This window comes from Dermacentor variabilis, chromosome 5, assembly GCF_050947875.1.
Source record: "Dermacentor variabilis isolate Ectoservices chromosome 5, ASM5094787v1, whole genome shotgun sequence".
Classification (NCBI taxonomy): Eukaryota; Metazoa; Arthropoda; class Arachnida; order Ixodida; family Ixodidae; genus Dermacentor; species Dermacentor variabilis.
In genome coordinates, this window is record NC_134572.1 from 50,739,504 (window position 1) to 50,766,442 (window position 26,939).

Here is a 26,939-nt window from a genome sequence, read left to right on the forward strand (position 1 = left end):
TGTCGGACACGCTGCTGTCATTGTTTTGTTTGTCAGGCGGATTGTGCCCGAGGTGAGCGCTGCTGTCGATGCCGTCGCATGGCGTAGACAATGCGCAGTTTTGCCGAACCCACGACGCAGCACAGCTCGGGCCACGCCTTCACTGCGTGTCTCGCGTGCTCAACGGTGTCGAAAACAATCCCCAGCGGAAAGCGCGCCGCGCACTCCGATGCGCGGCGGTGCGAAACAAACCTGTGTGCGCCTGTTCGCGGTGGTTACCTTGGCGGCTCAAGTGCAGCTGGCGTGAGGTTGAGGTGGAGAGCGGGAGGGTGTACTGCTTAGACAAGGTGGACACTTTGCCGCCGCTGTCGATTTTGACGTCTTCTGATCTTTCTTGGTACGGCTGGCTCTGCAAACTGTTACATACTCTTTGATTAGCCTAGATGAGCGAATCTGACAACATGGCGGAATTCTACAAGTGTGCTGAATAAAGGAAATGCTCGCCAGGACAAGACGCCTCTAACTCATTTGTTATACGAAACCTACCTTCCATCCCAGTTGGGCTCGAACCGCGCATCTTTGGCTGTGTTCCAATACTTGCCGTGGACGGCAAAGTAGACAGCTAAGCGAACAGCAAGTCTCGTTCTAGTTCTCATGAAGACGTTAAAGTAGACAGCTTTGTGAAGACAGCATCGAAATCGAAAACCGGTGCAGGCTACTTTCCTGTCCAAGCAAAATGGCCACTATGCAGGAAGCTTGAAAACTTGACGGGAAGGTCATCCTCGCAACCGTTTTTCATGGGTTCACGGGTGCAAAAACTTAAAATACAGAAATAGTGTGTGTTTTCTTTATCAACTTCTTTTTTTTTTGTTACCGTGAGATGGCGTGATGTCGCGGAAATGTCATCACACCACCATTATTAGTTACGGCTAGGTGGTAGGTGGCATGTGCCACAGCCCCCATTTAGAGAGCTCAGTCTTATCTATCCATCCATCTTCCAGCCGGCTCGAAATGCCTTCCATTACTTGGCCTCGAAGCTGCCTTACCTGGCTCCTTAGCTGTCTACGTAGACTGTCTCCGATAGAGAGAGTAAACATTATAGAAAAGAGCACACAAGCTTAGGTAGCTCTCTCTTCGGCTGTGTAGTGGGTGGCCCCCTCAGTCCAGGAGTCCAGCAGCCTTAGTTGCCCTTCTCGCTCGGTTGACAAGGTTGAGCTGGTCCGTTGAGTCTAAGCTGGACAGCGCTGCCTCCCATTGCTGTGTTGTGCAGTGTGTTATGGGTGTGAGCTGTGGTGGGCATGCTCACACCCATAACATAGCCAAGATAAAATAACACAACACACCCATAAAGCCATACCGTGTGGTAAAGCATTGCACATTGATCGCAGTGTGGGCATTTATAGGAATACAGCATAGGGTGTATGGCGTGTTAGATACTCAAATGTAGATATGTGCTTGCTTGGAGTTTTCACCATATTACGGCTTCCTCTCACGTCAGAGCATTATAAGGTGGTGGTAGTGCTCTTCATGAAAAGCGATAGTGTCGTAGGATGTGCATGTAGGTTAGTGGCATGGGCTCGGGGCGGAACTGTCTCTGATGCTGGCCAGAGTTGGAACACACCCTTTGTTCTCTGCATCCTTGAATGCCTGCATGCCTTCGTAACCTGTAGGAAGAGGGCACTACATGAATAAAGTTTTGTTGACTGCACTGTGTTGCTCTGAACAGTGTTTTGTTTCAGAACTGTTGGATGTATCAAAAGGAAACTTGTTAAAAATGAAGTGTAAAAATAAAGTGTGGCTTTGAAGTAACATGCTAGAGAAATATCAAATGTTTTAGGTTCCTTGAGGGCACCATAGGAAATTTCTAGGCTGGCATCAGTACTTTTACATTGCTCCCTTCAGCAGTGAATGAAGTTTTAGGTTTATTCAAATGGATCAACATTCCTGCTTGAGACTTCGTGCACATATACAGTTGGCCATCTATGCTTAGAATCAACCTCTGAAGGTGTCTTGCTAAGCAGAAGTATTAGTATTTCGAGTGTTAATTGCAAACATTCACTTGTTAAATTGGTCCAGCACAACAGCTGCGTCTCAGTTCAGCTCATGTAAGAGGTGAGGAAAGTGTGCAAAAGCTTAAAAAAAAAAACTCCACAAGAGCTAGAGATGCCACTTGCAGTAGCAGCAAAACACTGGCTTTAGTAAACTCTAAACATGGCAGTGTTTCCGTCATTTGAAAATGAACCCTTGGAATTGCATGAGAATGAACCTTTTAGGCAATAGTATCGGCTTTATTAATAGTTGATGGCTCCACAAGTCTACGTGTTGTGTATAAACGCCTCACAAATTTCCCTGCAGCTTCATCTAAGTGTCTCCTCTCACCTGCGTGTGCCTCCTTTTTTTGTCCTTGCAGGTAGCCATAAAGATTATAGACAAGACACACCTAGATGAGGAGAACCTAAAGAAGATATTCAGGGAAGTCCAGATCATGAAGCTTTTACATCATCCCCATATCATTAGGCTATATCAGGTAAGGCAGATACTACTACTCATGGTCATCTTGCCTAAAATTTATCATATCTTTACGCAGTAGTCTTGTTCTTGCTTTTGTGCTTTGTTTCATACATGGTAGCAAATGCTACACAGGCTTAAGGAGAGGCTCCTTCCTCCCACTGCTCGCATTCATGGCCAAAAATAGACCAACACATACGAATGAAATGTATATCTGTATGTTGTGTAATTCAATTTAACATTAAGTCTCATACTGATATATTGCTAAATATGACATAATTATTACATGAAATTTGTCACAAATCTGAGTCTATTTACCACCAAACAAATTGAGTGACACGTTTGTGCAACCAGCGACCACAGCACACTACTTGCACTCATAACTGAAGCATAGTATGTTGCATGCTGAAAGCATAAAGGTGCATTAATGCGTGATTTGACGTAATCTTTTGTCCATATGTTGTAGTTGCAGTATATGACATATGTATTCAGTAGAAAGCGTGACAGATCAAAAATAACTGCACTAGAAAACACACGCAGTAAGATGTTCATGAACGTACTACTTACATAGTTTCCGCAGCATTGCCTGCTAAGTGTAAAATGTAGTATGTAGCATAGAAAACACAGTTCCACTGGAACTCCGGATGTGTCAAAGACTGAAGCGTTGTGCTTGTAAATGTGAATGAGAATTCGCCTCCTTTGTGCAAAACTATGCCACAGATTTTGCTATGTACTTCTCCGCACAGATTGTGTGATTGCTTGTGAAGATGTGCCATGCTAAAAGGAACATGTTACACTGCTGCTCAAAAATCAAGGATTCTGTGAAGTCACTAATGAGTCTTTTGTAGTTAAAAAGAATTATGCTTATGCTGATGTTTTCACTGTGTTCCTTGGTGCAGTTTGTGTTAAATGTGTATTTTACAGGTAATGGAAACTGACAAAATGATCTACTTAGTCACAGAATATGCAGACAAAGGTGAAATATTTGGTAAGTGGCACCTATCACCTGCATTCTTCATGTGGTTTTCATTGCATATTTTTTAAGTAGAGTAGACTCCCTTTAAGATAAACTCGAAGGGACCATGAAAATTGTTAGTCTTATCAGAAGTATATCTTAACAGAAGTGATCCACAGAGCTATGAACCTGCTATTTTTGCTGCATCCAAATTTTCACAACACAAAATGGTTTGTTCAGCAGCATGGTTTCTTTGGTTTAGCTAAGCAAACTTCTGGAAGCATGTTTATAAAGTTATGAAGGATGGAAGAGTATGGGTCTCTATACCATCAGATTAGCAAAATTTCATGCGCAGCCATAGTTAACTTGCAGACGCCAAAGTCCTGCAGCCTGCCTTTTAGCTACAAAAGTCTCTAGTTATACGATAAACCAGTTCACTACAAACAATGTCATAGTAGAATTAAGCTGGAATTGCCTCAATATGAATGTTGAGTCATATTGAGCTTAATGTTGATAACTTGGTGGCAGACTACTTGGTGGCCACTGGTCCAATGCCGGAGGACATGGCCCGGCGGAAGTTCAAGCAAATAGTGAGTGCTGTCCATTACTGCCACAAGAGGCATGTGGTACACAGAGACCTGAAAGCTGAGAACCTTCTGCTTGACAGTGAGATGAACATCAAGATAGCAGGTGAGTGCAGCAAGCTTTGGCAGCCTCTTGCTTTGTATTAGTTATTGCATTGTATTAAACCTTGCATTAGAATTAATTAATAATTACTGGGTTCCTGAAAGCATGCATTGTGAGCATCGCACGCTCACAGCCATGTGTGGCAGTAACGTATACGTTTTGCCGCCTGAGAGCTTATTGTATAGTTGATGTCAGAAGTTAATGGGGGACTGGTCTCGAGAAAGCTGAATTGCCAAGCAGCTTTTGCTTGCAGCCAGTAAGCCTGAATTCCAGACTGTGCGCTCAAGCTGCAAAAATATTCAACTTTTTCACAGACCACCCCTCCGTAAACTTCTAGCAACCATATTAATGTTACTAATTAACTCTAAATAAGCAAGTGTGGGCTTGTTGTGTCAGGAAATGTTTTTGAATATTAGTAGTGAGGGAAATAGGCTTTTGCTCAGTATCTAATACAATTTCATAGTTATTTAGGTAAGTGTGCACACGTTTAGTACCACAAACACAATTTGCGCCATGAGCAAGGTAGCTGGGCCTTATCTTGGCACTCATATTCATTGTCAATAAGAGCTTCTTGTAGTTTTTTAGATATTGAGAGTGTGACCCATTTTACTTAAAGCTCCATTTCTCATTGATCATATTATGCAGTGTATTACGACCAGCATTGAACTCCTTTGTTGCTCACACGGTAGAATTTCAGTAAAAGTGGCACATATGTGGTGTCCATGTGCCGTATTCAACCATGGTACCTTCATTTCACCGTTTTATGGTTTACCTCTCGGCTTCTTTAAGTGAGCTTGAGAAACCTTTTCTTGTTTTCATGTCTACAATGGTGTATATATGGTAGTGATTTATTTACATTGTCTGCTCATTTCAGACTTTGGCTTCAGCAATCACTTTGAACCCGGCAAGAAGCTGTCAACATGGTGTGGCAGTCCCCCCTATGCAGCCCCTGAGCTTTTTGAGGGAAAACAATATGATGGGCCCAAGGCGGACATTTGGGTGAGTCTCATAGAAAAGGTCGATCTTGAATGATACTCAAATATAAGTGGTAACTTTCGCATCTGTTTTTGTTCAGAAGTGAGGACATTTCTTTGTTATATGTGGTGTACTCGAGGAACTTGCTGTGTTTACATTTGAGAATTTCTAGTTTTCTAGTTTTTTTGCTCTCTTTGCTGATAATCACTGTCAGACTTAATATATGGGTCAGTGACATAAAAGCCAGAGCACTAGCCTCTATCTAGCGTTCTGTGGGCATTCTGCCAAGACTGTGTTCTGCAACGTAATGCGTAAGAAAAGGCAAGTTCAGGCAACATGTCTCCTGGTTCTTTTCTAAAAGTGATACTGACCGGACATGGCATTTTATTATACAACCAAATGCCATTACAGTGAAGCGAGTGGGGGACTCAGAATGCCCTTTATGTTTATACAGGTCACATCAGTTTAAATTTTGCATCCCTTGGAGCACTGAATAAGGCAAAATAGATATGCCGAAAGAAATTAAGCTTTATTCTGATACTGATGATATGTGTACTTTTTTTTTATCAGTATTAATTTCTGCGCACACAACTTTGCAGAATAATTGAATAGCGCTGATGTGATATTGTCAAGGGTGACAACATGCTTTGTTGCAAGTGCCTGCAATGATTCTAGTAGCAGCTGCAGAGAGTTTAATGCAGCTTTGCACTTCAAGGCAGAAGTGCAGAGACGTGCCCTGCCTGGCCCTGTTATTCAGGCACTGAGTGGTCGTGCACGTTGCCACTGCAAAGTTACAACAAAGCGCCCACACGGGCCTTTCAGCATAACTTGATTACAAAATACCAAGGCTGCACAGGTTATTTCATTTAGCAGGTTAAGTCTTTGTAAAATTCTTCATTACTATGGGACTTACTGTGGAAAGCTGGCCATGCCATGTTCTCCTCTTTGTTACACTGGTTATTTCATCATGAAAGTGTTCATTATAACATCGTTCAACTGTAGTGTGACATATCAATGTTTTGTGAATGTGCTGATGTTGCTGTCACTTCTCGGTTGATGCCCCAACTACAATTTTGCCTTCCTTGTCTGCTTTGCCCGCAGAGCATGGGAGTAGTCCTGTATGTCCTTGTGTGTGGTGCCCTTCCATTTGATGGCAAAACATTGCAAAGTCTACGCACAAGCGTTCTCTCAGGAAAATTTAGGGTACCTTACTTCATGACAACAGGTAAGTGACGCCTTGCACACTACATGCGTACCGATGTTCTTGCTTGCCGCAACCACATTCTTATGTACCATAGCTACCACTGCAATTAAATAAGAGAAACATAACGATCTTATATAGCACCTGGGCATGATGTAACGGCTCATTCACACTAGGCCAACAGGACACCAACTTCGGTCTGCCGACTGTTGGCGACAGCGCTTTTTTTCCTTCGTGACGGCGCCTCTGTCACACTGTACCGACGTGTGAATGAGCCTTAACTAATCCCCTCCTGAAACATTTTTCCTAGGCATCTTTATCAGTAATAAAACAAGTTCGCTTACAGTGGTCTATCAGCTAAACATCCATCAGTAGAAGTTCATTCTCGCATGCAGTAAATAACACTTGATAAATATAGGCTCAAAACCAAGTCAGGCCTGCAGGTCCCACTTGTTGAATGGATAGCGTGAACTAAAGCTAAGTCAGTATGCTTTTAAGGCAGCATGTAGGGCATTCTTACTGAAAACAGAGATGAGGCATGCCATCAAATTATGTAAAAGCGAAAGGTGATGTCATCTTCGAGTTCGTAAAGCAGCTATCTGTGATGTAATGGCTAGTAACCAAGATAAGCTAATTGTTAAGGTAATGCAGTATAACATCATTATGAAGTCATATCTGAAGTCATATCCAATGTGAAACTCCCTAAAATGCAGTATTTGTTGCAAGCATACACGCTGACATCAGCGGGGAAAAAAAATTGTGATTGGAGACACAATAACATAAAACTCTTCCACTCTGTTTTTACTGTGAATCCACCATCAGCCCACCTTGAGTTGCCAAAATTTCATTATAGCAATAAAATACTCATTTAAATAAAGCATAGTCAACCAAGTTTTAGATTTACCTAGCTATATCCAGTTATCATTGCATCTGTATTTGTTGTATCAAGGTTTGGCTATGGTAGATTATTGAAAAAATAACGATATTGCATGTTTGATCATTTCTGCATGACTGTTACTACCTGGGTGTACGCATGTGTGATCTTGACGACGTGCACTCTTGTTTGCAGAGTGTGAGCAGCTGATCCGGCAGATGCTGGTGGTGGACCCCGACAAGCGCTGGTCCATTCGACAGGTGGTGCAGCACCGGTGGATGCGAATGGGCACACCGTACCCCGAATTTGACCGTCTCATGGAGATGCCAGCAGCCACTCCCACCGTCCACGAGAAGCTCGACCCCATAGTGTTGCAGCACCTGCTTCAGTTGCCAAATGTCACGCAGGAGCAGATTGAACAGGTTTGTGCTCATGGTTGGCGTGGCACCCATACTTTTCTTAGCATTGACATATGTCAGATGGCAGGTTTTTCAGAAGATGCTGTGTTCATGCATGTGTGTGTATGTGCCAGTAATATGTGTGCTTGTGTGTTCCAGTTCCAATCTCATGAGCTAAGTGAGAATGGGGGGAGATGGTATTGCCCGTTGCCCGCAGTGTTGTGAAGTTGCACTGTACTTTGCGGGTATAAAAAAAAAGCAAAACAAGATTGTTTTTGGAACTTTGCCCCTCCCCCTCCCCTCTCTTTGCTCACATAGTTTTGCTGGGTTGATTGCGTGTCTGATAATTCCTGCATCATTCTTTTAAAATTTTACATACAGGTTCTTGATATTGATTTACATTTATTTATGTTATAGTTTATTTCGATAATTTTTATTTCTTTATTTAACTCCCTCTCTAGCTTTTTTGTGTGCATGTGTGTGTGCGCACGAGCTACTTGTGCCAGAATATTGTATTTCGGGCTTGAGTTCCTGCTTTATGAAATTTCTCATTGCCTTCGTGTTGCTGTGTTGCTTGCCATATTGCTGCAGTCTGTCCTGGAGAAGAGGTTTGACCACTACAGTGCGATCTACCACCTGCTTTGTGACAAGTTGCAAAACCAGCAGAAGCACGCCCTCTTGCCTCAGAACCTCCCACTAACTGCACAACCACAAAGGAAGTCGAGCATCACTACCGGCATTGGTAAGAACGAGAAAGAGATCGTTTACGTAGAGGCATAGACATTGGCTTGAGCTAGCTCCTACTAGCCTGCTGTGCGTTCTGCACGAGCAAACGGGATGGGAGAAAATAAAAGGTGAACGATGATGAAAAAGAAAGTGGTGCTGCGCATGTACCTGTATGCAGTGATGTGTCTTTACTAAAGTCCGGTGTCTTGCATCAGCTATCTCTGTCCCAACCCTGCAAATTTCCTAATGTCACTATGCCACTGATAGTCTTACACCATCTTTCTTTGCCACTGATCTGTTGCTTTATCATTTGGCTGCTCTCTGCATTACGCGACCTGGCCAACTCCACTTGTTCCTCTTAATCTCAACTACAATATCAATTACTCACATTTGCTCGCTAATTCATACTGCTGTCTTTGTGCTTCTTATTGCGATGCTTATCATTTCCTGTTCCATCACTTGTAACTTCATTCCTAGCGCCACAGTAGGAGCTGCCTGCTACAAAACTGAACTTGACGCCATAGTTTCCTAGTACGTCTGAAAGTTCAGCGTCCCTAACTGTTAGGCCTTGGCTTGAACCATCAGGTTGTAATTCACGCTTTAACTAAGAGAGCTTTCCTTCCACAACTCTCACAAACAATTCTACATGAAATACACTGTTCAAAATAAAGTCTGCCTGTAAAGTCTTGTGCTACAATTGACCTTCTCTCTTGGTATATGTTTTAGCACAGGCACATACCCAAGATTTTTTTTCTGGGGGGGCAGGCAAGCCAAGGTAACTTTTCTATGCAAATAAGGGGGAAGGAGGTACCTTTACTCGCACAAATGTGAATAATACCCACCATTTGCCACAAAGACGCGTAAACCCGCATAAGAAAATTGAAATCAGGTGCATCTCACAAGTACACCTGTGAGATACACCTCTCCTTTACTTGACAAACAAGAAACCACATCAAATAGACTCGTGCATGAAAGAAGTTCAAGAAGAACGCTACCAAGAACAAGTAAACAAGCGAAAGTGGAAAGTAAAGATTTCCAGTAGTGCTTTTTTAATTAGCTCTGAAAGAGTTACAGATAAGTATATATTTGCGGAACAATCACAGGTTCTTTTGGAACCCTCGTTTACTGCTCTAAAATTGGCAAAATTGACTTGTATTGTTATTTGGAAAGTTGCGTAATGATGCGTGGTGAGCAGTTCCGTACAACCGTGCAGAGCACAGGACGCTGCTGTTCTAGACATGTACTGCGTCCGCCGTGGAAGGTTAGAAAAACACCCACATTAGCACAGTAGAAAAGTGGCTAAATCAGGCTGCTCGAGTGATAACTGTAGAAGCATCATTCAGAACTCACGTAATTATTCTTCACCTCCGGCGGCGTTTTCTCTACTTTCTTTTTAAATAAACAGATGTTGATCGATAAATATTTTCACAAACAACGGTTAAATTTGCTAATTTTCGCTTTTCCTTCCTGTTTGGCTGTTGCCTTGGCTCTCTCCCTTAGTAGATCGCTTAATTTCTCAACACCTTGCAATGCTTGTTTCCTATTGCCAATTTTGTACAAAAAGTGCTGTACAGTTGTGAAGAACCAGACGAGGTAACGGGGACACGGGACTCTTCCGCCACCCCTCTCCCCCCACCCCCTCCCCCCTGGGTACGTGCCTGTTTTAGCATGACTATATTACTAAGGCATTGTCACTGCTAAATTTTGTGTTGCTTCTTGCCATTTGTTCTGCCTTCCGACCTTAGTGCCACTTGTGGATGTTTGTAGTTGAAAAGAACCCGCAGCCAGTTGACCCAGACTCGGAGCCACAGCAGCCGCAACCGAACCTGGTCCCGAGCCCTGTGCTGACCGTCAGCCCCATGCCGGAACTTCAGCCCATGTTGAGTGGCGATCAGTCACTTGAGAAGGTATGCGCATGAAATATCTCGGTTCTTAAGTTGCTTCGTTTTTTCTCTCTCTTATTAGAGTGTTAACACAACAGTTACAGCCTGTCCATGTAATGCATTAACTAGACATCCAAGATGTCAACAGCAGTGGGAGCACTGGTAGCATCATCTCGTTGTATTTTCGTCACCTGCAACACGTTAGAAACATCCTTGTGTTGCTCATTGCTCTCACAGAAGGAAAAAAAGAAAAAGCAATATGCCTCACAGTAATGATTGTTGCTGTTGATGCCTTTTGCACCATCATTGCACCATCATATGGGCAGAACGCGCCTGTTGTGAATAAGCTTAAGTGCAGTTTAGATGATGTCAGCATCATCAGATGGCGCCACCAACGCTGTTGCATATGCCCGCCTATCTGGTGTTATCACGTTCCACTACAAACTGTTTACAGGCAGACTAGAACTCCCTATTATAGTCTTCCCAGTTGAAAATTTGCAAATGGGAATGCAACTGGTTCCAGTTCAGCTGGTTTATGGAACAATTCCCAGTTGGTCCCCATTGCAACTGGTTCCAGTTGGTCCCCTTTGCAAATGGTCCCAGTTGGTCCCCACCGCGACAGACTCCAGTTCCTATTGCGACTGGTATTGATTGCGTAATAGGGGTAGTGAGCCATGGCCAGCAGGAACCACAGGTAAACGTTTGCATAGAAATGGGATTCAAGCTGGTCATAGCTTGTATGAATCTTGGTGGTTGCCATCACATGCCGCAAAGAACCAGCCCATTCAGTGAACTTTATGCAGCCGAAGCAGCTTGGTGTTGAAACTTGATATTTATTGAAACACTTGCAACTTGTATTTAGCTATGAAACATCTTGAATACCCCTTGAAGACGTGGCGCACGTTTACACATTTCGTAGCTCTTGCACGTCACCATCTGAAAGAAATGTTTAAATGCATTCAGTAAAAAAGCAATCACTACATTATACAAGCAATTCTACCAAAAATTTTGCTTCTACATCATACAAATACTGGTGTATCAATAGTTCCGATACACGTAATACAGCATGACCTGATGTAAAGCCAAAACTGCCCTTGAGCAGAAGCTATTGGCCACATAAAGAGTATGCAATAACAAATAACACCTGTTTAGCAGTAACTGTGACTTTATTATGAGTAGATCATGACACGAACTGACCACTGCGGTAGCAGTGTTATATATGAAAAACCTCGCAAGAGAGATTTTTCTGATAAGGTATTCAGAAGTGTGAGATCCTATTTCATGTGCCCTTGTATTCGATCAATGTTTTGTGCAAATTTGAGTGCCTGCATAAGAAAAAACAAGTTTCATTATGAGCATGCCTTGATCGAATGTGCCTGTAACAGTACGCGGAGCTGCATGTACACACAAGTGTTCATTAATTGTCATAAATACAACTGAAGCAAAAATCTTGCACGGCAACCTTTTTAATTCAGATCATGTTTTATCGGAAGCTCATGCTTCTGAATTCTGCATCACTAACACTATCAGCAGCTCTGACCTTTTCTAGTAAAAAAATTCGGAAGTGTAACGTATGAGCTGTCTCATGTTTTGTAGCTCTTGTACATCACCCATCTAATCTTTATGCCTACATATGGCTCTATTATGCCAGAGCTTCTTTATTTTATTTTCTTGCCTTAATATAGCCTACATACCGAACAAGTTTGGTAATATGCACTTTCAGTGCAAGCACGCCCTGTATGCGCTTCTGTTACACGTTACAGCTACAGACACGCGCTAGTATATGCTTCATACTTCTATGTGCTATTCAAAGCACAAGTCTTGCACGACACTGGTTCATATTGACACGTGTAGGCGTTTATCCTTTTCTTGGGGACTGCAGTCACCCACTAGCAACTTAAATTTATCGCTCATCGCAAAACGCGCCTCCATGATTGGAACTTATTCAAATGTTGTCGTTGATTCTATTTGTAGTGTATATATGTTCTCGCCGAACTTGAGTAATCATATTGTGTGCGCGAAACTAATTGTGTAGTGCTTTCTGGAAGTAATGTGGGCACCATCGATTGAGCTGGAACCTTCGGTGAGTGATGAAAAAAAAAAAAAGAAAGAAACAACGAGCCTGACTCGCAGATGATGGGGCTCAAGAACAAGCACCGAACTCGCAAGCATTGTATGTGTACAAACGTCACGAAGTACAGCACTTGAGTCAGTGACACTGTGCTGCAGTATTTACACCTTTGTGATAAAGAACCACTAGCACTCGAAGCATACATAAATTAAATATATAATTACCTCCTAATGGCAGAATCAAGACCAGGGAAAACTGCGCATGTCAATCCACGCACAATGTATTCACAAAGCCACATAGTCAGCGCTAAAAACAGGTGCCTTCCGCTGGCCTGTAGTCATGCCGTCTTCCAAAGGTGAAAATACTCAACACTAATACTGCTTAAATTAGGTTACGCAGGCAATGACACCACAGGTTCCTCTTCAAAAACCTTCAAAACCGCACACGCCTCACTCCATGTCTCGCTCTACTAGCTTGCTGTCAATATGGCTGCCAAGCTACGCCTTCATGTTTCCACAGTTTCGTCATTGTGATGCAGTTTCTTGCTATTAATAAAAATTACGCTGTTTATCTGAGGCAGCAATTTTATTTTTATTTTATTGGACATACTTTCAAATTATATTGCTATATTATTATTATTATAGCTTGAGCTATAGAGATTTGAGCCGATCGTAACAAGATACGCAACTAATGTTTTTTTTTTTTTCTCCAAAGTGGCGGCTGTTGTGGTCATGAAGGCGCAGTAAGCGTTTGTTATGTAGCTCTATGCATTGCAGAACATTTTGTTTTCTTTTTTGTCGTAGGAAAGTAATCGCTGTGCTGCAAGCACCAGTTGTTTTCACCAAATACTATCAGCTCACTGTCGCTTAGCTGAACAATGACGTCAGCGGAACAAACTTGGTGGAACATTGCCATAACACCGCAGCATCAATCAGGCGCGTAGCATAATGTCACAAGACGAACCAATGCCTCATTGGACAACTAAAGATTAGGGCCAACTTTCACAAATTTAGTGCGCTGAAACTAATTAAAGCACGAGTATATGTCAAGGCAATGTGCTCCGCATTTTCGCAACAGGATTCTGCATGATTCAGTTATCCACATAAATAAATCTTGTGTCGGTTAAAACCCATCTCTAATGATGCACTCGTTGCAGCATTATATCATTTAACTCATCTTTTTTCGTGTTAACAGTTGTACGAGTAGTTGTCAAGATATCACTTTAATGTATCCCTACCACTACCACTAGTTGCTACTATAATACAACTGGTCAGAGTTCCAGTTGGAATCCAAATGGAACCACTTGCTTCCAGTACAGCTGGTTCAGGCTCCAGTTGGATGCCAACTGGGACCATTTGCTTCCAGTACAACTGGTGATGGTTCCAGTTGGATCCCAACTGGAACCAGTTGCTGTCCAGTTAGCTTGTAACTGTAACCAGCTGGATCCCAGCTGGTCTCTAACTAGGATCAGTTGGTTTCCTACTGGAACCAGTTGGTCCCAGTCAATGCCAGTTGGAGCCAGTTGGGTTCCAGTTGAATATTTTCACCTGGGTTTTGTTCTCTTATTCAGCAACATATTTCATTCCTGTCTCTTTGTACAGACTGTCTCGTAATTTGCAGCAACTAAAGTCATACGTCCCTTAGGAGAACATAAGTAGAACTGCATAGGTGTATTGTGCAGAAATTAAAAGTGGGAAAAAACAGCACCAGTAACTACTTTATGTATCTCCTACTTCCATGTAGTCCCCATTTTTGCTCTCCTGTATGATTGTTATTCCTGGGTGTTACAATAAGTCATGTGTCACATGCACCAGCTAGACCAGAAGCACGCTTTGATAATATGCCCATTTCTGTTATATTTCAGCTGCCATTAGTCCAGAAGAAATTCAATTATGTGTACGTTACTGTGAATAATTCTGGTGCCCGTGTCCCAGTGATGTCTGTTACCGTTATTTCATGATTTAGCCTTGCACAGTGAGTCTTTCGTTGCCATATCGTGCCTACACACAACCTGCGCGCATTTGTTTTTTCTGTCATTCATGCATCCTTTTTTTTTTTGTCTGCTGGAAATGTGCAGTTGCATTTTATTCTGCTGTACCAGGCTGAGTGTCAAAGGGTATAAATGCAGTGATGCTGCCTGCTGTGCATAGGTCCTGTTGTGAGAGGATTACTTTGGTTACTTAGAAAAAATAAAAGTGTACCATAACATGCAACACAAACGCTCATCGTGTCTCGTGCTCCCTGTGTGTCATTTGCAGCGTAACTCGAAAAATCCACTTCAAGCCAATTAGTGAATGTACAGTGAAGTGCCATTAACTCCTCTTATTAGTGTTGTTGGGTGGGCGAGAAGTTCATTGAACTGTCATGCCTTTTGTCCTTGGGATCCTTCATCGCCATGTATTGATGGGAACAGATATAAATAATTACCACTCGCTTTCCCTCACCACACTTCTGCCTGCTTGCAGTTCGGGGAGATCGAACTGGAGTCTGACAGCGAGGAGCTCTGGCCTGACCAGCAGGTGCAGCCAGCAGTGTTCAGGCGGCACACTGTGGGGCCCGGGGATCCCGCCGAGGGGGAGTGTCCTCCTCCTCCCCCTGTGGGGGCCCTGCCTGTTAGTGCTCTGCCCCACACAAACCTGCCCCAGAACCTGCCCCGCGTCCAGCACCACCCGCCACACAACTTCTCCGTCAAGGACCAGCACCTGCTCAAGCCACCACCCGCCATGGGAGCTTGTGAGTGTTGCCATTTAGAGTCCACATTACTGCTGACAGTGACGTATGCGAGAGGTTCATTAACTTGATAATATAAGTATTCAGCGCATAAAGAATGGCCCCATCACTGGAGAGAAAGGACAAAGCAGTAACTCGCAAAATAATAATAAATATGTTACTAAGACAAGCAGACACTCTCTAACACCGAATATGATGTGACTGACAGTAGTACAAGATAAACACATTAATGAATCAAAATCCAGTGAAAGGTTGCCCTATAATGTTTGGCGAGCTTGAGTCACTCGGTGTTCTCAAACGGAATGCCAATTTAGAAGCGGTGAATGTGGCCACTCGCAGCATGCCGTGAAGGCGAGAAAGTGTTGAGTGAAGAGGCTGATACAGCCTACAAAGTGGCCCCAACTGCAGCAAGGATGTGCAGACTGCTGGCCCAGCGTCAGGGCAGTGACTGGGAAGTTAAAGGGGCCATGTGTAACACTTTTTGACCATATGTAAAGAAATATCGCGATTCTGCAGAAGAGGCTCCTGTGTACATGTGAGCCAAGTATTATTGCACTGCATGCAACAGGGAATTTACAATCTCGTAGTAAAATCATTTCACTGCATGCAGCAGAGAATTTACAATCTCGTATCAAAAACCGTGTAAAATCACTTGCTCTCACCTACGAAATGTTGTCATGTAGCGTCATCACATGCAGCGATGCCCACCAACGGCTATTGAGTGATTTCGTGATCACAAGAACGTTCTCAGTAATACTATTACTGTTGATTTTGAGTTAAATAATGGAACACTGTATATGTCTACGATTGTCCATATGACAGAAACATTATTTCAACTTGACACTGCCGGTCTACACACCACAGTTGCACGTAGCTGCGTCTGCTGCACGCGGCATCCGAGATAGCAGTGGCATGCTGCATCGCGTAGTCTACTGCAGCCACCATGAGGTGCCATGATCAGCCTTCTTGCCACCGAGACACTAGGCGTTTGGGCAAGGCATTGCCTTCTCCATCACTGTGTAGCTTCCAGCGCGCTAGCGGAGGCAAAAGGAGAGGCAAAGCAGCTTATTGGTGTGATAACCAGGTCTAACTCTGCTTATACTTGAAGGATTCAAAAAAATTTCAGTAGCAGGAGATTTTTGAAGTGAAGTCCTTTAGTGAGGTTATAAAAGTGTCTTAGGGCCCCTTTAACAAAGAGGAGTGCAGTATGGAGACAATGTTTCAAGGGAAGGTGCCTGATGAAGGCAAATTGCCTGTCAAAATGTTGGCTCCAAGCTGCAACTAGTCTTGTGCATGGTGAATCTTTTGGATTCTCTGTCACCTGACCTTGTCCAATGTCCGCTTGTGTTTCGTCTTTCTCAACTCCAACAGTTGTGGGCTTTGGCCGGCGTGCCTCTGACGGTGGTGCCAACATCCAAATGTTCTTCCAACGTCATTTGTGTCAAGGCCAGTACAGCCACCCATCAAGCAAGGAGCTGCTCTCGCCTGTGAGTTTGAACGCTGTCCACGTGCAGTGGCATTTCCTTGTTGAGCATGTGCCATGTGCTTGTGGTGCAGCAGGTGATAGCAGCAGTAATTCCTCTCCTAATGTGGTTCAACTGCCTTGATTCTTTGCCTTCATGGGCTTTTACCATATTGACACGAATCTAATGTGCGCCTCTTTTCCAAGAAAAATGGGTCAGAAAATTGCCTGCATATTACAACCAGATATGAAACCAAACTGCGTTCGCCACATTGGCAACAGGCTGCAGTTTTGTCAGGCGCAGGTAATCGCCATCACAAAATAGCAAGCAAAGGTTGCAGTTGGTTCGTTTTGGATTCAACTACGATCTAAAGTGGTATTCTTGGCCAATAACTTTTGGAGCTACTATCACCTTTGCGAGATTTCAGGCGACTTGGCTCCAGATGCATCGGAGTAATCGGCTGTCAGCATTTCTGGTGCTAAGCCAAGCTTGCTATCTGCACAGAGTGCTAGAAACGCTCTCGGACTCATACTTGTACAACTCCAATGCAGAGTCTTAGGAAAGTTATTGCAGTATCTCTAAAAGTGATTGCTTGAGAATACCGCCCCTATGTGCTTGATATCTGTGGCAAATGAAGCGCAAATGGCCATGATGGCGCCCAGCTTTCATTATGAAAGCTCATATCAAAACAAAATTTCCTGTTTGTGGAGGTGAATTCTGCACGTCTCGTTTTTTTCTGATTGCGAAATTCAGGTGCACTTTTATTTTCTCACTTTAAGCCCGCGATAAATGGGTGCGCGTTAATTAGGTTTTAGGGCACGTTCAAATCTGGCAAATATGGTACCCGCATTATTTCATTTCATTTCATTTATTTTTCCCTTAAAGGCCCGAAGGCATTACATAAGGTCATGATTACATTACATGATCGTTCTGGTCAGAAACTGTTTCGCACATTTTTGACAATGCTCAGGAAGAGCATTCGTGTGAACAAATGCATAGTGAGGGATTTATTTCAGTAAGTTTCTTTATTCCTGAGGCTCTAGTACAGTGCACAGTCTGCAACCAGCATCACTTTGTGGGTGATCGCTACAGGAGCTGTTTTCTCTAGGATTCTCATTGTTGCTTTCTTCAATGCTTTTTCTTAACGAAAATTCCTTTTTGGCTGAGAACCAGCAAGATGGTGGCGCAGTTTTAGTCTCCTATGGGCTGTTCCACTTTTAAAGATATACCAAAATTCCCCAGCATACATAAAAGACCTTTCCAGTTAAAATACCTTTCTGATTAAGATATATTGCCAGTTGATGTGGTTCTACTAGGCAAAGAAGCTAGTGTTAGTTGAAGACAACCACACTGTGGAGCTGGCAAGAAGTGTTGCTTTTTTATTTTTCAGCCTAACATGGGTAGACTAGGGGTATACAATTGTCTATAGACAATTGTACAATCACACAACAGTATCAAGAGCGAAATAAAATAAAAAAGCTAAGAAAAAGATGTCTTTTAGACAAAATGTCTAAAAGGTGCTTGCATTGTGGTATGGTGTATGTCTGCGTAAAACCCACACCTGCCAATCTTGTGTCATTAGTGAATCACTAGGACAGCTGCTCTCCGTGTGTGAAAGAAAATAGTTTTTTAACCAAGGAAGGATGAAGGCAGGTGCAGCATTCTTTTCTGAGGGGAGCCTCTCATGCCTCCTTGATATGTAGCTGAGTTTCTTATAGGTCAATCAGTACAACTAATAGAAATTTCTATTGGTCTAATACAAAACTTGTACAACTAATACAAAACTGTATTAGACTAATACAAACTTCTATTAGTATTTTTGCTAGGGTAGGTATACATAGGGTTAAAGGAAATGGGTATTACTGAGCACTTTACTGAGCATTACTTTGAATGCTGGTGATAGTGCTTGAACATATAGCATATGCTAGAAGCATGTGTGCTAGAAGCCTGTGTGTTAAGTGTCTTTCTTTATTTTATCACTCTTTTCCTTTTCTTGCCAGAAATTGTCTTCTGTGAGTCCTGCCGTGCCACCGTCTCTTCATCCAATTTCTGCACTTGGTGACGAAGGCAAGGAGCTGGAAGAGCAGATGGACAGCAATGCCATCTCAAGGTTAATAGTGGCTCCCTTTGATTCTTACTGTTACTCTGTTCAGCAATGGCTTATAGCTTTTAGGGGCACTTCATTAAGCTTTCATTTTGCCTGTTGCAAGTGTCATCATCATGATTATAATCATGCTTCAGTGACAGACATCTCGCAGTAAAAAGAAAACATAGAATTATGCACTCAGTGCATGTTACTGCCTCTCCTCATGCCTTGCTCCTCTCGCACTGCCCCTCTCCCCCTCCTCGCTGCCTTCGCTCTCCTCTTCACAGTCCAAGCGCTGCCACCGACCATAGCATTTAAACTCTCTGGACGCCACAAAGAAAGCCCTAAGTAACTTCTACAGTAGCCCCAGAAAAGTAACCTCTGCAGTAACAGTGTCCAACCATAGACCACAACATCAAAACCTCTCTGACTCCAAAAAAAAGCTTTGCTTTCAATTCTCTTTGTCCGAACCCAAGATTCGTTTCCAGCTGCTTTCAGCAGGGCAACAACATGAGAACTATGTGTAATAGTGAACTGGCAGGGCATGCATTGTCCTGTCAGTTCACTACTTCTTGTTCTCATGTTGCCGCACTACCAAAGGCAGCTATATGAATCCACTCTAATTTGTCCGTATTTCTGTCCTTTCACAATTCACACCCAAGTCTGTGACCTGTAAACGATTGGACCATCATCATGCCATCTTGAACATTGCTGTTACGCTGGGGTTGTTGACAACATCACAGGGATGTCACTGTCATTGTCTGTGGACCAGCCACCACGTAGTTGAGCTGCAGTTAATTAAATGGACACTAAGGGCAAATATTAAGTAAAGCTAATATGATAGATTAGTGCTCGTGAACGTCTAAGGCATCAATATTACTTTGAACAAAGCTTTATTTAAATGTGGACATAAATAGAGGCTCCCCCGGGACATTCAAGTACAGTGAAGCCTCGTTAAACCGTAGTTGGCTGGAGCTCGGAAAAAGTACATACTAAACGGTCGTACTGTTTAACCGAAATAGCACGAGATCGCCCACTTACCTGTCGAAAACAGAACTCGGAGAGAGTGCGATGAAAGGGGAAAGAAACATGCAGTATGTATTCACTTCGCGCGACAAAAGTGTTATTTTCGTTTGATGCCGCGGCAGCCTAGCATGACGACAGCAGCCTCAAACTTACTGAAGCTGCGTGCCAGCTTTTCAACCAGCCCCCTCTTCTCGGCAAACACTCGCATGGCAGGTTCCTCGTTGGCGTTACATATTCTCCGTGCAAGCGCGCAGTAGTTATGCAGAAGTCCCAGGGCGCCTTTTTCATTGTCGGGTGCCGGAGTTTTTGAATACTTTTCATTTGGAATAGTTACGTTATCGCGCCCTGTTCTCGTTGCGACGATTGCATTCATGAGGCTGACGTAACGCGCAGCTTCTGCCACTGTCAGGCCTGAATCGCCTGTGCTGTCGCTTTCTGTGTCGTCCTAATCACTGTCGCTTGTCGACACTTCAGCAATAACAGAGGCAACGATGGCGAAAAGCCGAACCTCGTAGCCGACATCTCCTCGCGGTCGCAGCAGCGCTGCCGAGCAACTTCTTCGCATTCCAAATGCCACGCACTGTAGTCAACAGCAGATCCCTGTCGCGTGCCAGCGTCGACTTCTTCGTGTCATTTTCGATAGCACGGATGATGTCTAATTTTTCTTCTATGCTGAACACCCGGCGTCTTTTTTATCCGAGCTTCGGCAATGATGCGTGTCCTTGCTTGCACGATTCCACAAGGCTCTCTGGCATGGCACCAAAATGATGTTGATGTGGCTTCACGTGCAAATGCACAGGGCGCTTGGAGGCCGTTGTTCCGATCTCTGAGGCTTGTTGTCCTGCTGGGCCGTCCGATGGAGACGACGCACCGCTGTGTTTGCGCAACGAAAAGTGGAAACGCTACGTTTTAACCGATGCGCACGCAATAAGCTGGTACGGTTTATGTGGATACAAAACACATTATGTTCAATGGCCGCTGAGTCGGGGATTTGACTTTACTACTTTTAAAACCAAACTACTGTTTAAGCGGGTACGGTTTAATGAGGTTTTACTGTACTAGCCTGATGGAAAATGCACTCCTCATGTTAATTGTCATGCGTGCTCAACTCCCCGTAATAAAAAATTCGTTGTATTGCATTATAAAATGAAAGGAAATGCTACTTGTCGAGTTCAATTTGATTTTTAGAAAGAAGATCTCATTGACGTTAGGCTTGACAATGACGCAAGTGGCTTTAAGGTTTCGTTTTCTCCACACTGCGGCGCTCGCACTCTTGCATTTAAGTAGTTTCATTATCATGTAGTGCTGCACTGGTTTCGTTGGCTCGTGAAGCTCATACAAGCTGAAGTAGCAGAGAATTCCACGTCCATGTGATGTTGCGAGATTCCCGAATAGCCCATGCCACTTAATTAAGAGCAGCTGCAATGGCGAATCCAGCGCTCTGTCTTGGCTTGGTTTCTCCATGGTTGTACATGTGCGCTTTGCGCAGAAAACCAGACCGCCGTCTAAGCGCCGTTTTACTCACCAACGGCACTAAAGAGGGGTGATCGTGTATGCAGCGTCACCACTTCTCGCTCGGGCGCAAGTGGTTTGAATTGTGCTGAAGGTATGCGAACCCTTCAGATGCAATTTTCTTGTAAACTAAGTCATAGCTTGGCACGAAACAAGTGCTGTGAGGTTTCTGGAATGGTATTTTAACACTCCATGTCATCTTAGTATTTGCGTTTAGTGTTTCTAGGAGGCTTTCCTTTAAGTCTGCCTTTAGTTTTATTTTAAATCTCTCTTGTGTCTCCATGCCAAATGCATATTCATGCAGCCACTGCCTGAAACATATGGAACAATGCTATGTATTTAGTTATTTGTTTTAAATAGTGCCTTTTAGTGATGAGAAGAAATATCTTATCATTACGAGTCATTCTAATCATATTTCATTCATGATTCAAATGATCAAAAGGATCAACCTGCAAGCTTGCAAAATGGCAAAGTCATTTGAAGCCAGAAGGATGAAGTTTAGGCAAATTCATGTACTAACAAGTGCAGGCTATTGCTGGCTAAAGTTTTACTATTTTGGTAACTGAACTATTACTGCGTGAGATTTCTGTGCTGGCTGAATTACCATGCTTGCAGCTTCCACAGGGTGCGCACAGGTTCTTGAAACCCTTGAAAGACCCTTGAAGTTGAAAAGTATGTTTTCAAGGCATTGAAAGTCCTGTAATTCTTTCTTTTTCCCCTTGAAAGCCCTTGAATCTCTTGAGTAATACATTATAAAATAATTTCATGACCAGCTTTTTATGGCGGATCAGTGTGGACCCAGCAAACGCCCCACTTTAAAAAGAATTGATGTTACAGTAAAAGAAAGAAAGGAGAGAAAAGAGCAAGCCATTGCAACCGCCTGCGTGCCACACACCTTTGCCAAACTTGCCTTTGACCTGTGCGCCGCACATAAAGCCTACAGAAGGGCTTTACCCCCACACGACAGCCGCCTCCGACAAAGTCACACCGTCGCGCCTTTGTTCCATCTTCCATCCACCTTTTCCCCATCACTGCTGCTGGGCTAGTGTTTTGGAGGAATGGAAAGGAGGAGGGGGAAAAGCGTATGAGGCTGGTGACGTGGCGAAATCCTGCTGCAAAGGGTGCATGTCACAAAAGCAGGTGCGGCAACTTGCTTTTTTTTGTTTTTTCCCATTTCTTTCGGCGCTGCCCTCGCCCCTTATCTTGGAGGTAATCTGTGGCAGATGCAAAAGTTGATCGATCCAAGATGGTTAGCATCATCCCACTACAGGCGACGCTATCAGCGTGGCCCGTTATCAGCGTCGTGGTGGCAGAGTGGGCATGAAAAATTCGCAGGCTTCATTTTGTACTGGCGATATTAGCATACCATCAACATGGCATGGAACTGTACCTCTGGTCACGGACTCTCAAATTCAACAGAATGTCTTTTTTCCTTAGTGAAATAAGGTTTTCTTTTTTTCTCTCTCTCTCTCTTTTTTCCTGATTGCACGATAATGTGATAACTTCAATGGTCTGTTGTGCAAGGAAAATACCTCAGCGACTATACTTATTTGTATAAAAAGTCCCATTTCAATATAATGAAATTTCAACATAACAATGTAGCAGCACGACTATTGCCTCCAGAGCCGGTGAAGAAGGCGATGGCTCACTGGCATGTAGCACGAGAATAAAACACGCTACCACGCTCGACCTGAATGGCCACGGCGTTGGCCGCTCCTGAGATCTCGTGGCACCATGGCTGGCTGGCCTAAATAAACCGTGGCAATGGCGACTACCTCTTCGTGCCACACCTTTTCGCGCCGGCTCCCACAATGACATTAAGTGGCGATTTCACTGGCTTCATTATATTTAAGTTTAGCTATAGTGTTTCGGAAATGTAAAAAAATGTTCAGTGCGATGCTGGTCTGCACCTTGAAAAAAGCTTTGAGAAGGCCTTGAAAGTCCTTGCATATCCTTAAATGTTTGGCTCTGAGACTTGTACAAACCCTGTCCCATAGGCACTATCACCAGTACTGTTGAGTAATTTTTGTAGGAAACTCATAGGGGCAGATCTTTCAAGGCACTGTTCGCTTCGCCGTAGTAATTTTGTAGCATCTGCTATCAGAGGTTGACTCTTTGTAATGTATGAAACAACCAACAGATAATGCTTGCCTTTTATGTGCAGAGCATGCTATTTGCGTGAGCTTTCCTTCATAATGTTACGTTGAATAGCTTACTTGGCCCAACAGTCATGGAAATCTTATGAAGGCCTTCTGTTTTCTTCTGTCATGATGCCACTGCCCCCTTGCTTTCAACTCAGCCTCTTCATGGAGGGGGGGGGGGGAGTAGTCAAAAAACGCCTACCCCTGTGGCAGTTTACAGCTGGGACCTTGATGGACTAGTCACTTCTTGCATTCTTTTTGCACATTTGGAGTTCATGTAGTTTTTGTGGTCTTTGCGACGCAGACTGCGTGAGTGGTAGTGTCTCCACTACGTGTACTTCAAAGGCAACAAAATGCACTGCGCACAGCCAACAGTGATGTGATTGCTACACCAGTTGCCTGAAGAGGTTAAACCCACTCTATCCCGTTACATTTTTTAATAATTTGAATAATTTGTGCCAAACTTGCACCCAAAGGTGGTTTTTCAGTCAAAATAAAAAAAATATAAGCAAGCATTATACTTCTATTTTTCAGCTCCTCACAATGGCATACTAATTTGACTGCTCATGAAAGCATATGCGCATTTGCTCTGGAGCTAATTATGAAGTAATATTAATGTTTTGCAGTACCTCTCAAGGTGATTTGCTGAGCCACAATGACCCAAACATGAAAAAGTTGCACAGGCACTTTATTAAGTATTCTTACATGCATTGAATGCGAAAGCATTCTTACTCTTCTGCGCAATACTTTGCACTTTGTCATGTGCTCGAATTGGGCAAGTCAATTTTGAGGCTGGGCCGCCCAAATTTGGGAATGGGCCAAGTTGGTTTTGAATGTCGGTCAACTCAATATTCAAATTGGGCAAAGTCACTTTTTTTGGTGTGGGCCACGGCGTCCATCCGACACGTGGCTGGGGACGTATTCTGCAAGAGTCCACCTAGTGGAAATGTCCATTTCGTCTGCTGTTGAAGTGCTGATTGGCTGTGGCACCTCGCGGCTGCGGGATGCCCAGCCCAGTGCAGCCAATCAGAACTTCAACAGCTGAGGAAATGGACATGTCCACTAGGTGGACTCTTACAGAATACCTCCCCTGTTCACTGTGGAATTTTGCAGTGCAAGCTGCAGCATGTCCAGCGCTGGGAAAGTGACATCATCACTTGGTCATGTAGGTTTTCTTGCCATCGGATGCCAATGCTGTAATGTTTGGGGTCGGGCATGAAACAGATGGTAGCTGGCCCATGCCGTCGTCCAACTTATCCACGCTGAGGACGTTGTTGAAGGGAAGGTTACTGCTTCTCATTGAGAACGAGGAATATGGGATTTATTTACAGTATCTACACGACAACGTTACAGTTCATCAGTCTAACATGACTGAAAGAGGAATGCACCCTGAGGAGCCGCCAATGGCTCCTTAAATACACTCTCTCCTCCCTAGATCCCTAGGTGAGGGAAAAGGGCAGTTCACCGCCGACCAATTCGGAGTGTCCAAAGTCATCGTAGCCGACCCGCCTTTGAGGGGGAGGGTTTACACACTCACTTCCACACAGGTTGCACTGACCACGCCGAGGTGAGGGGGTTCTCACAGACACGGTGCCAGACCCGAGCAGGCGCCTCTCTATCCCAGAGTTGACCTTGCAGTCAGTGGCCGCCGCGTCTGCCCATTGTCTGATGACTTCTAAGCTGCGTGAGATGACACCGCAAAACATCTCCCAGGAGCTCCCCTGCTCCAATTGTTCCGTGAAGGCGTACACACTAACAGTACTTGCTCTGCCGACTGTGCCTAGCCATCTCAGCGGCGTCCCCCGGTTGTTGCCACAACAGACATCCCAGCACCGAACGGCTGGGGAAGCGGCGCATTGTCCTTCCCACAAAACGGGTCATCACAGCAGACCTGGTGGCGTTTTTTCATTGGTCGCTTCCTGGAAGATCGCCCGCCCCCGCGGGTCAAACGTAACAATGCCGGAAACTTGCCGAATTTTCCACTTTACGGGGCATATAAGGCTTTCGCCTTAAATATATGTTGAAATTCATGACGTCACACTGACATACCGGCACTGGGGTTTTGGCATAAAATTCCAGAAAATGGGAACTTTGACGTTCACTTTCTCTTCTAATGATCAACATATTACTACAAAATTATCAAAAATATTTTTTTTTATTTAGTCATACTGTTGGCCCGGAGGCCGTTACAGGGGTGGGGTACAGCACAGAAAATGAAAAACATAATGTACATTATACACAATGCACGCAAGTTATGCATAAAACACTCTTTTTGAGCATACATTCATAAAAAGAACCAGGAAACTAGTAACAGCACAAATACAAAAGCAATATGCAGGGACAATAAACACAATCTGTGTTAATCTAACATAATGTACATAATTTTGTTTAGGACATGATTTGCCTCAGATTGTTTTCAAATTGTGTTACGGTATCACATTGAATAATGGCTTTTGGTAGTCTGTTCCATTCATTTATTGTTCTGGGGAAGAAAGAATTGGCGTATGCATTAATGTGCAGTTGAGATATCTGGAAGTTATGTTCATGTGTACCTCTTGAGGTTCTGCCTTGTTTTGGTGCTATGCTAAATAGGGAGCAGTATTTACGTTGAAATGCCCTTTCCAAAGCAAAAAAAGAAACTTAAGTCTGGCTACATGGCGGCGTTCGGCTAGGGAGGGTAAGTTAAGTAATTGCAGCATTTCTGTAACAGAATCAGTTCGCGAGTAACGAGACAGAATAAATCGAGCAGCTCTTCGTTGGACTCTTTCAATCATGGTTATCAATCCTGTTTCATGAGGGTCCCAAACAATACTGGCGTATTCCAGTGTGGGTCTTACCAGATATAGGTAGGCAGTTAACTTAGAGTCTTTCGAAGCAAGCTTGAGCTTCCTACGCAAAAACCAGAGTTTCATTTCTGCTGTCGAACAAATGTTTTTAACGTGCTCCTTCCAACTCAGATTCTTGGAAATATAGTCTTGATAAATTACTTTATTAGCCTGAACTAGTTTAGTCTTTCTCTTTGGTGCACCTTTGGAAGTAAGAAGAAACAAGTTTGCTACTCGTAGGTGCAGCTTGAAACACACACATGTTTGTCGATTTTCTTGTGCAGGTATCTGCAGGCACGTGGCCACGGCAAGAGGCATACGGTTGCCATGGGCAATGCAGAAGAGGTGCAGGATGCTCAGTGGAAGCCCCGGCAACGGAGGTCTGGCCTGTTGACCGTCATGGAAAAGCAGCCAGGTAGTGAGATGCTGCAATCACCACAGCATTCGCACTTGGCTGTGTTTAGCAATGTGCTGTCGTGTCAGTTGGAGCTTGTTGGTATAGAGTTAGTCAACTCTCGTTAATTCGACCTCGGGTAATTCAACTTTTCATTTAATTCATATGTACTAGATAGTCACGGTGAGAAACTATACATTCCCATGGAAAGAAAACTTGTCCGATTCGAACGCGAAAGCATGCTGCTTCGGTTAATTTGACCCCCGCCGGTGACCCCTCATGCAAGCGCTAGTTTCCAAAAAACATGAAAACATAAGAAATTAAGCAGGCAATGCAGGCAAGCAGGCAATTAGGCAATGCTTGCCTAATATTGAAGCTGTCTTAATTAAATTTATTTTTAACCTTTGGTGGCCGACGCTCTCTCTGCCCCTGAAGCCATTCATTGCCGCTTCTTTCTTGTCATTCCATGCTGAGACAGCACTCAAACATGTAGGCGCTCTTCGCC

At 43.8% G+C, this 26,939-nt stretch overlaps 1 protein-coding gene across 1 annotated transcript in view; it reads left to right on the plus strand.

Moving 5' to 3' along the window:
* Positions 1-26,939, plus strand: part of Sik3 (Salt-inducible kinase 3) — a 111,231-nt gene that overhangs the window by 65,681 nt on the left and 18,611 nt on the right. Inside the window, exons 2-13 of the mRNA XM_075692471.1 lie at positions 2,390-2,506; positions 3,412-3,475; positions 3,971-4,132; positions 5,004-5,128; positions 6,206-6,329; positions 7,375-7,601; positions 8,169-8,319; positions 10,071-10,210; positions 14,723-14,990; positions 16,359-16,474; positions 18,451-18,560; positions 26,325-26,455. Of these exons, the coding sequence (XP_075548586.1) occupies positions 2,390-2,506; positions 3,412-3,475; positions 3,971-4,132; positions 5,004-5,128; positions 6,206-6,329; positions 7,375-7,601; positions 8,169-8,319; positions 10,071-10,210; positions 14,723-14,990; positions 16,359-16,474; positions 18,451-18,560; positions 26,325-26,455 (1,735 nt within the window). The remainder of the gene's footprint in view (positions 1-2,389; positions 2,507-3,411; positions 3,476-3,970; positions 4,133-5,003; positions 5,129-6,205; positions 6,330-7,374; positions 7,602-8,168; positions 8,320-10,070; positions 10,211-14,722; positions 14,991-16,358; positions 16,475-18,450; positions 18,561-26,324; positions 26,456-26,939) is intronic.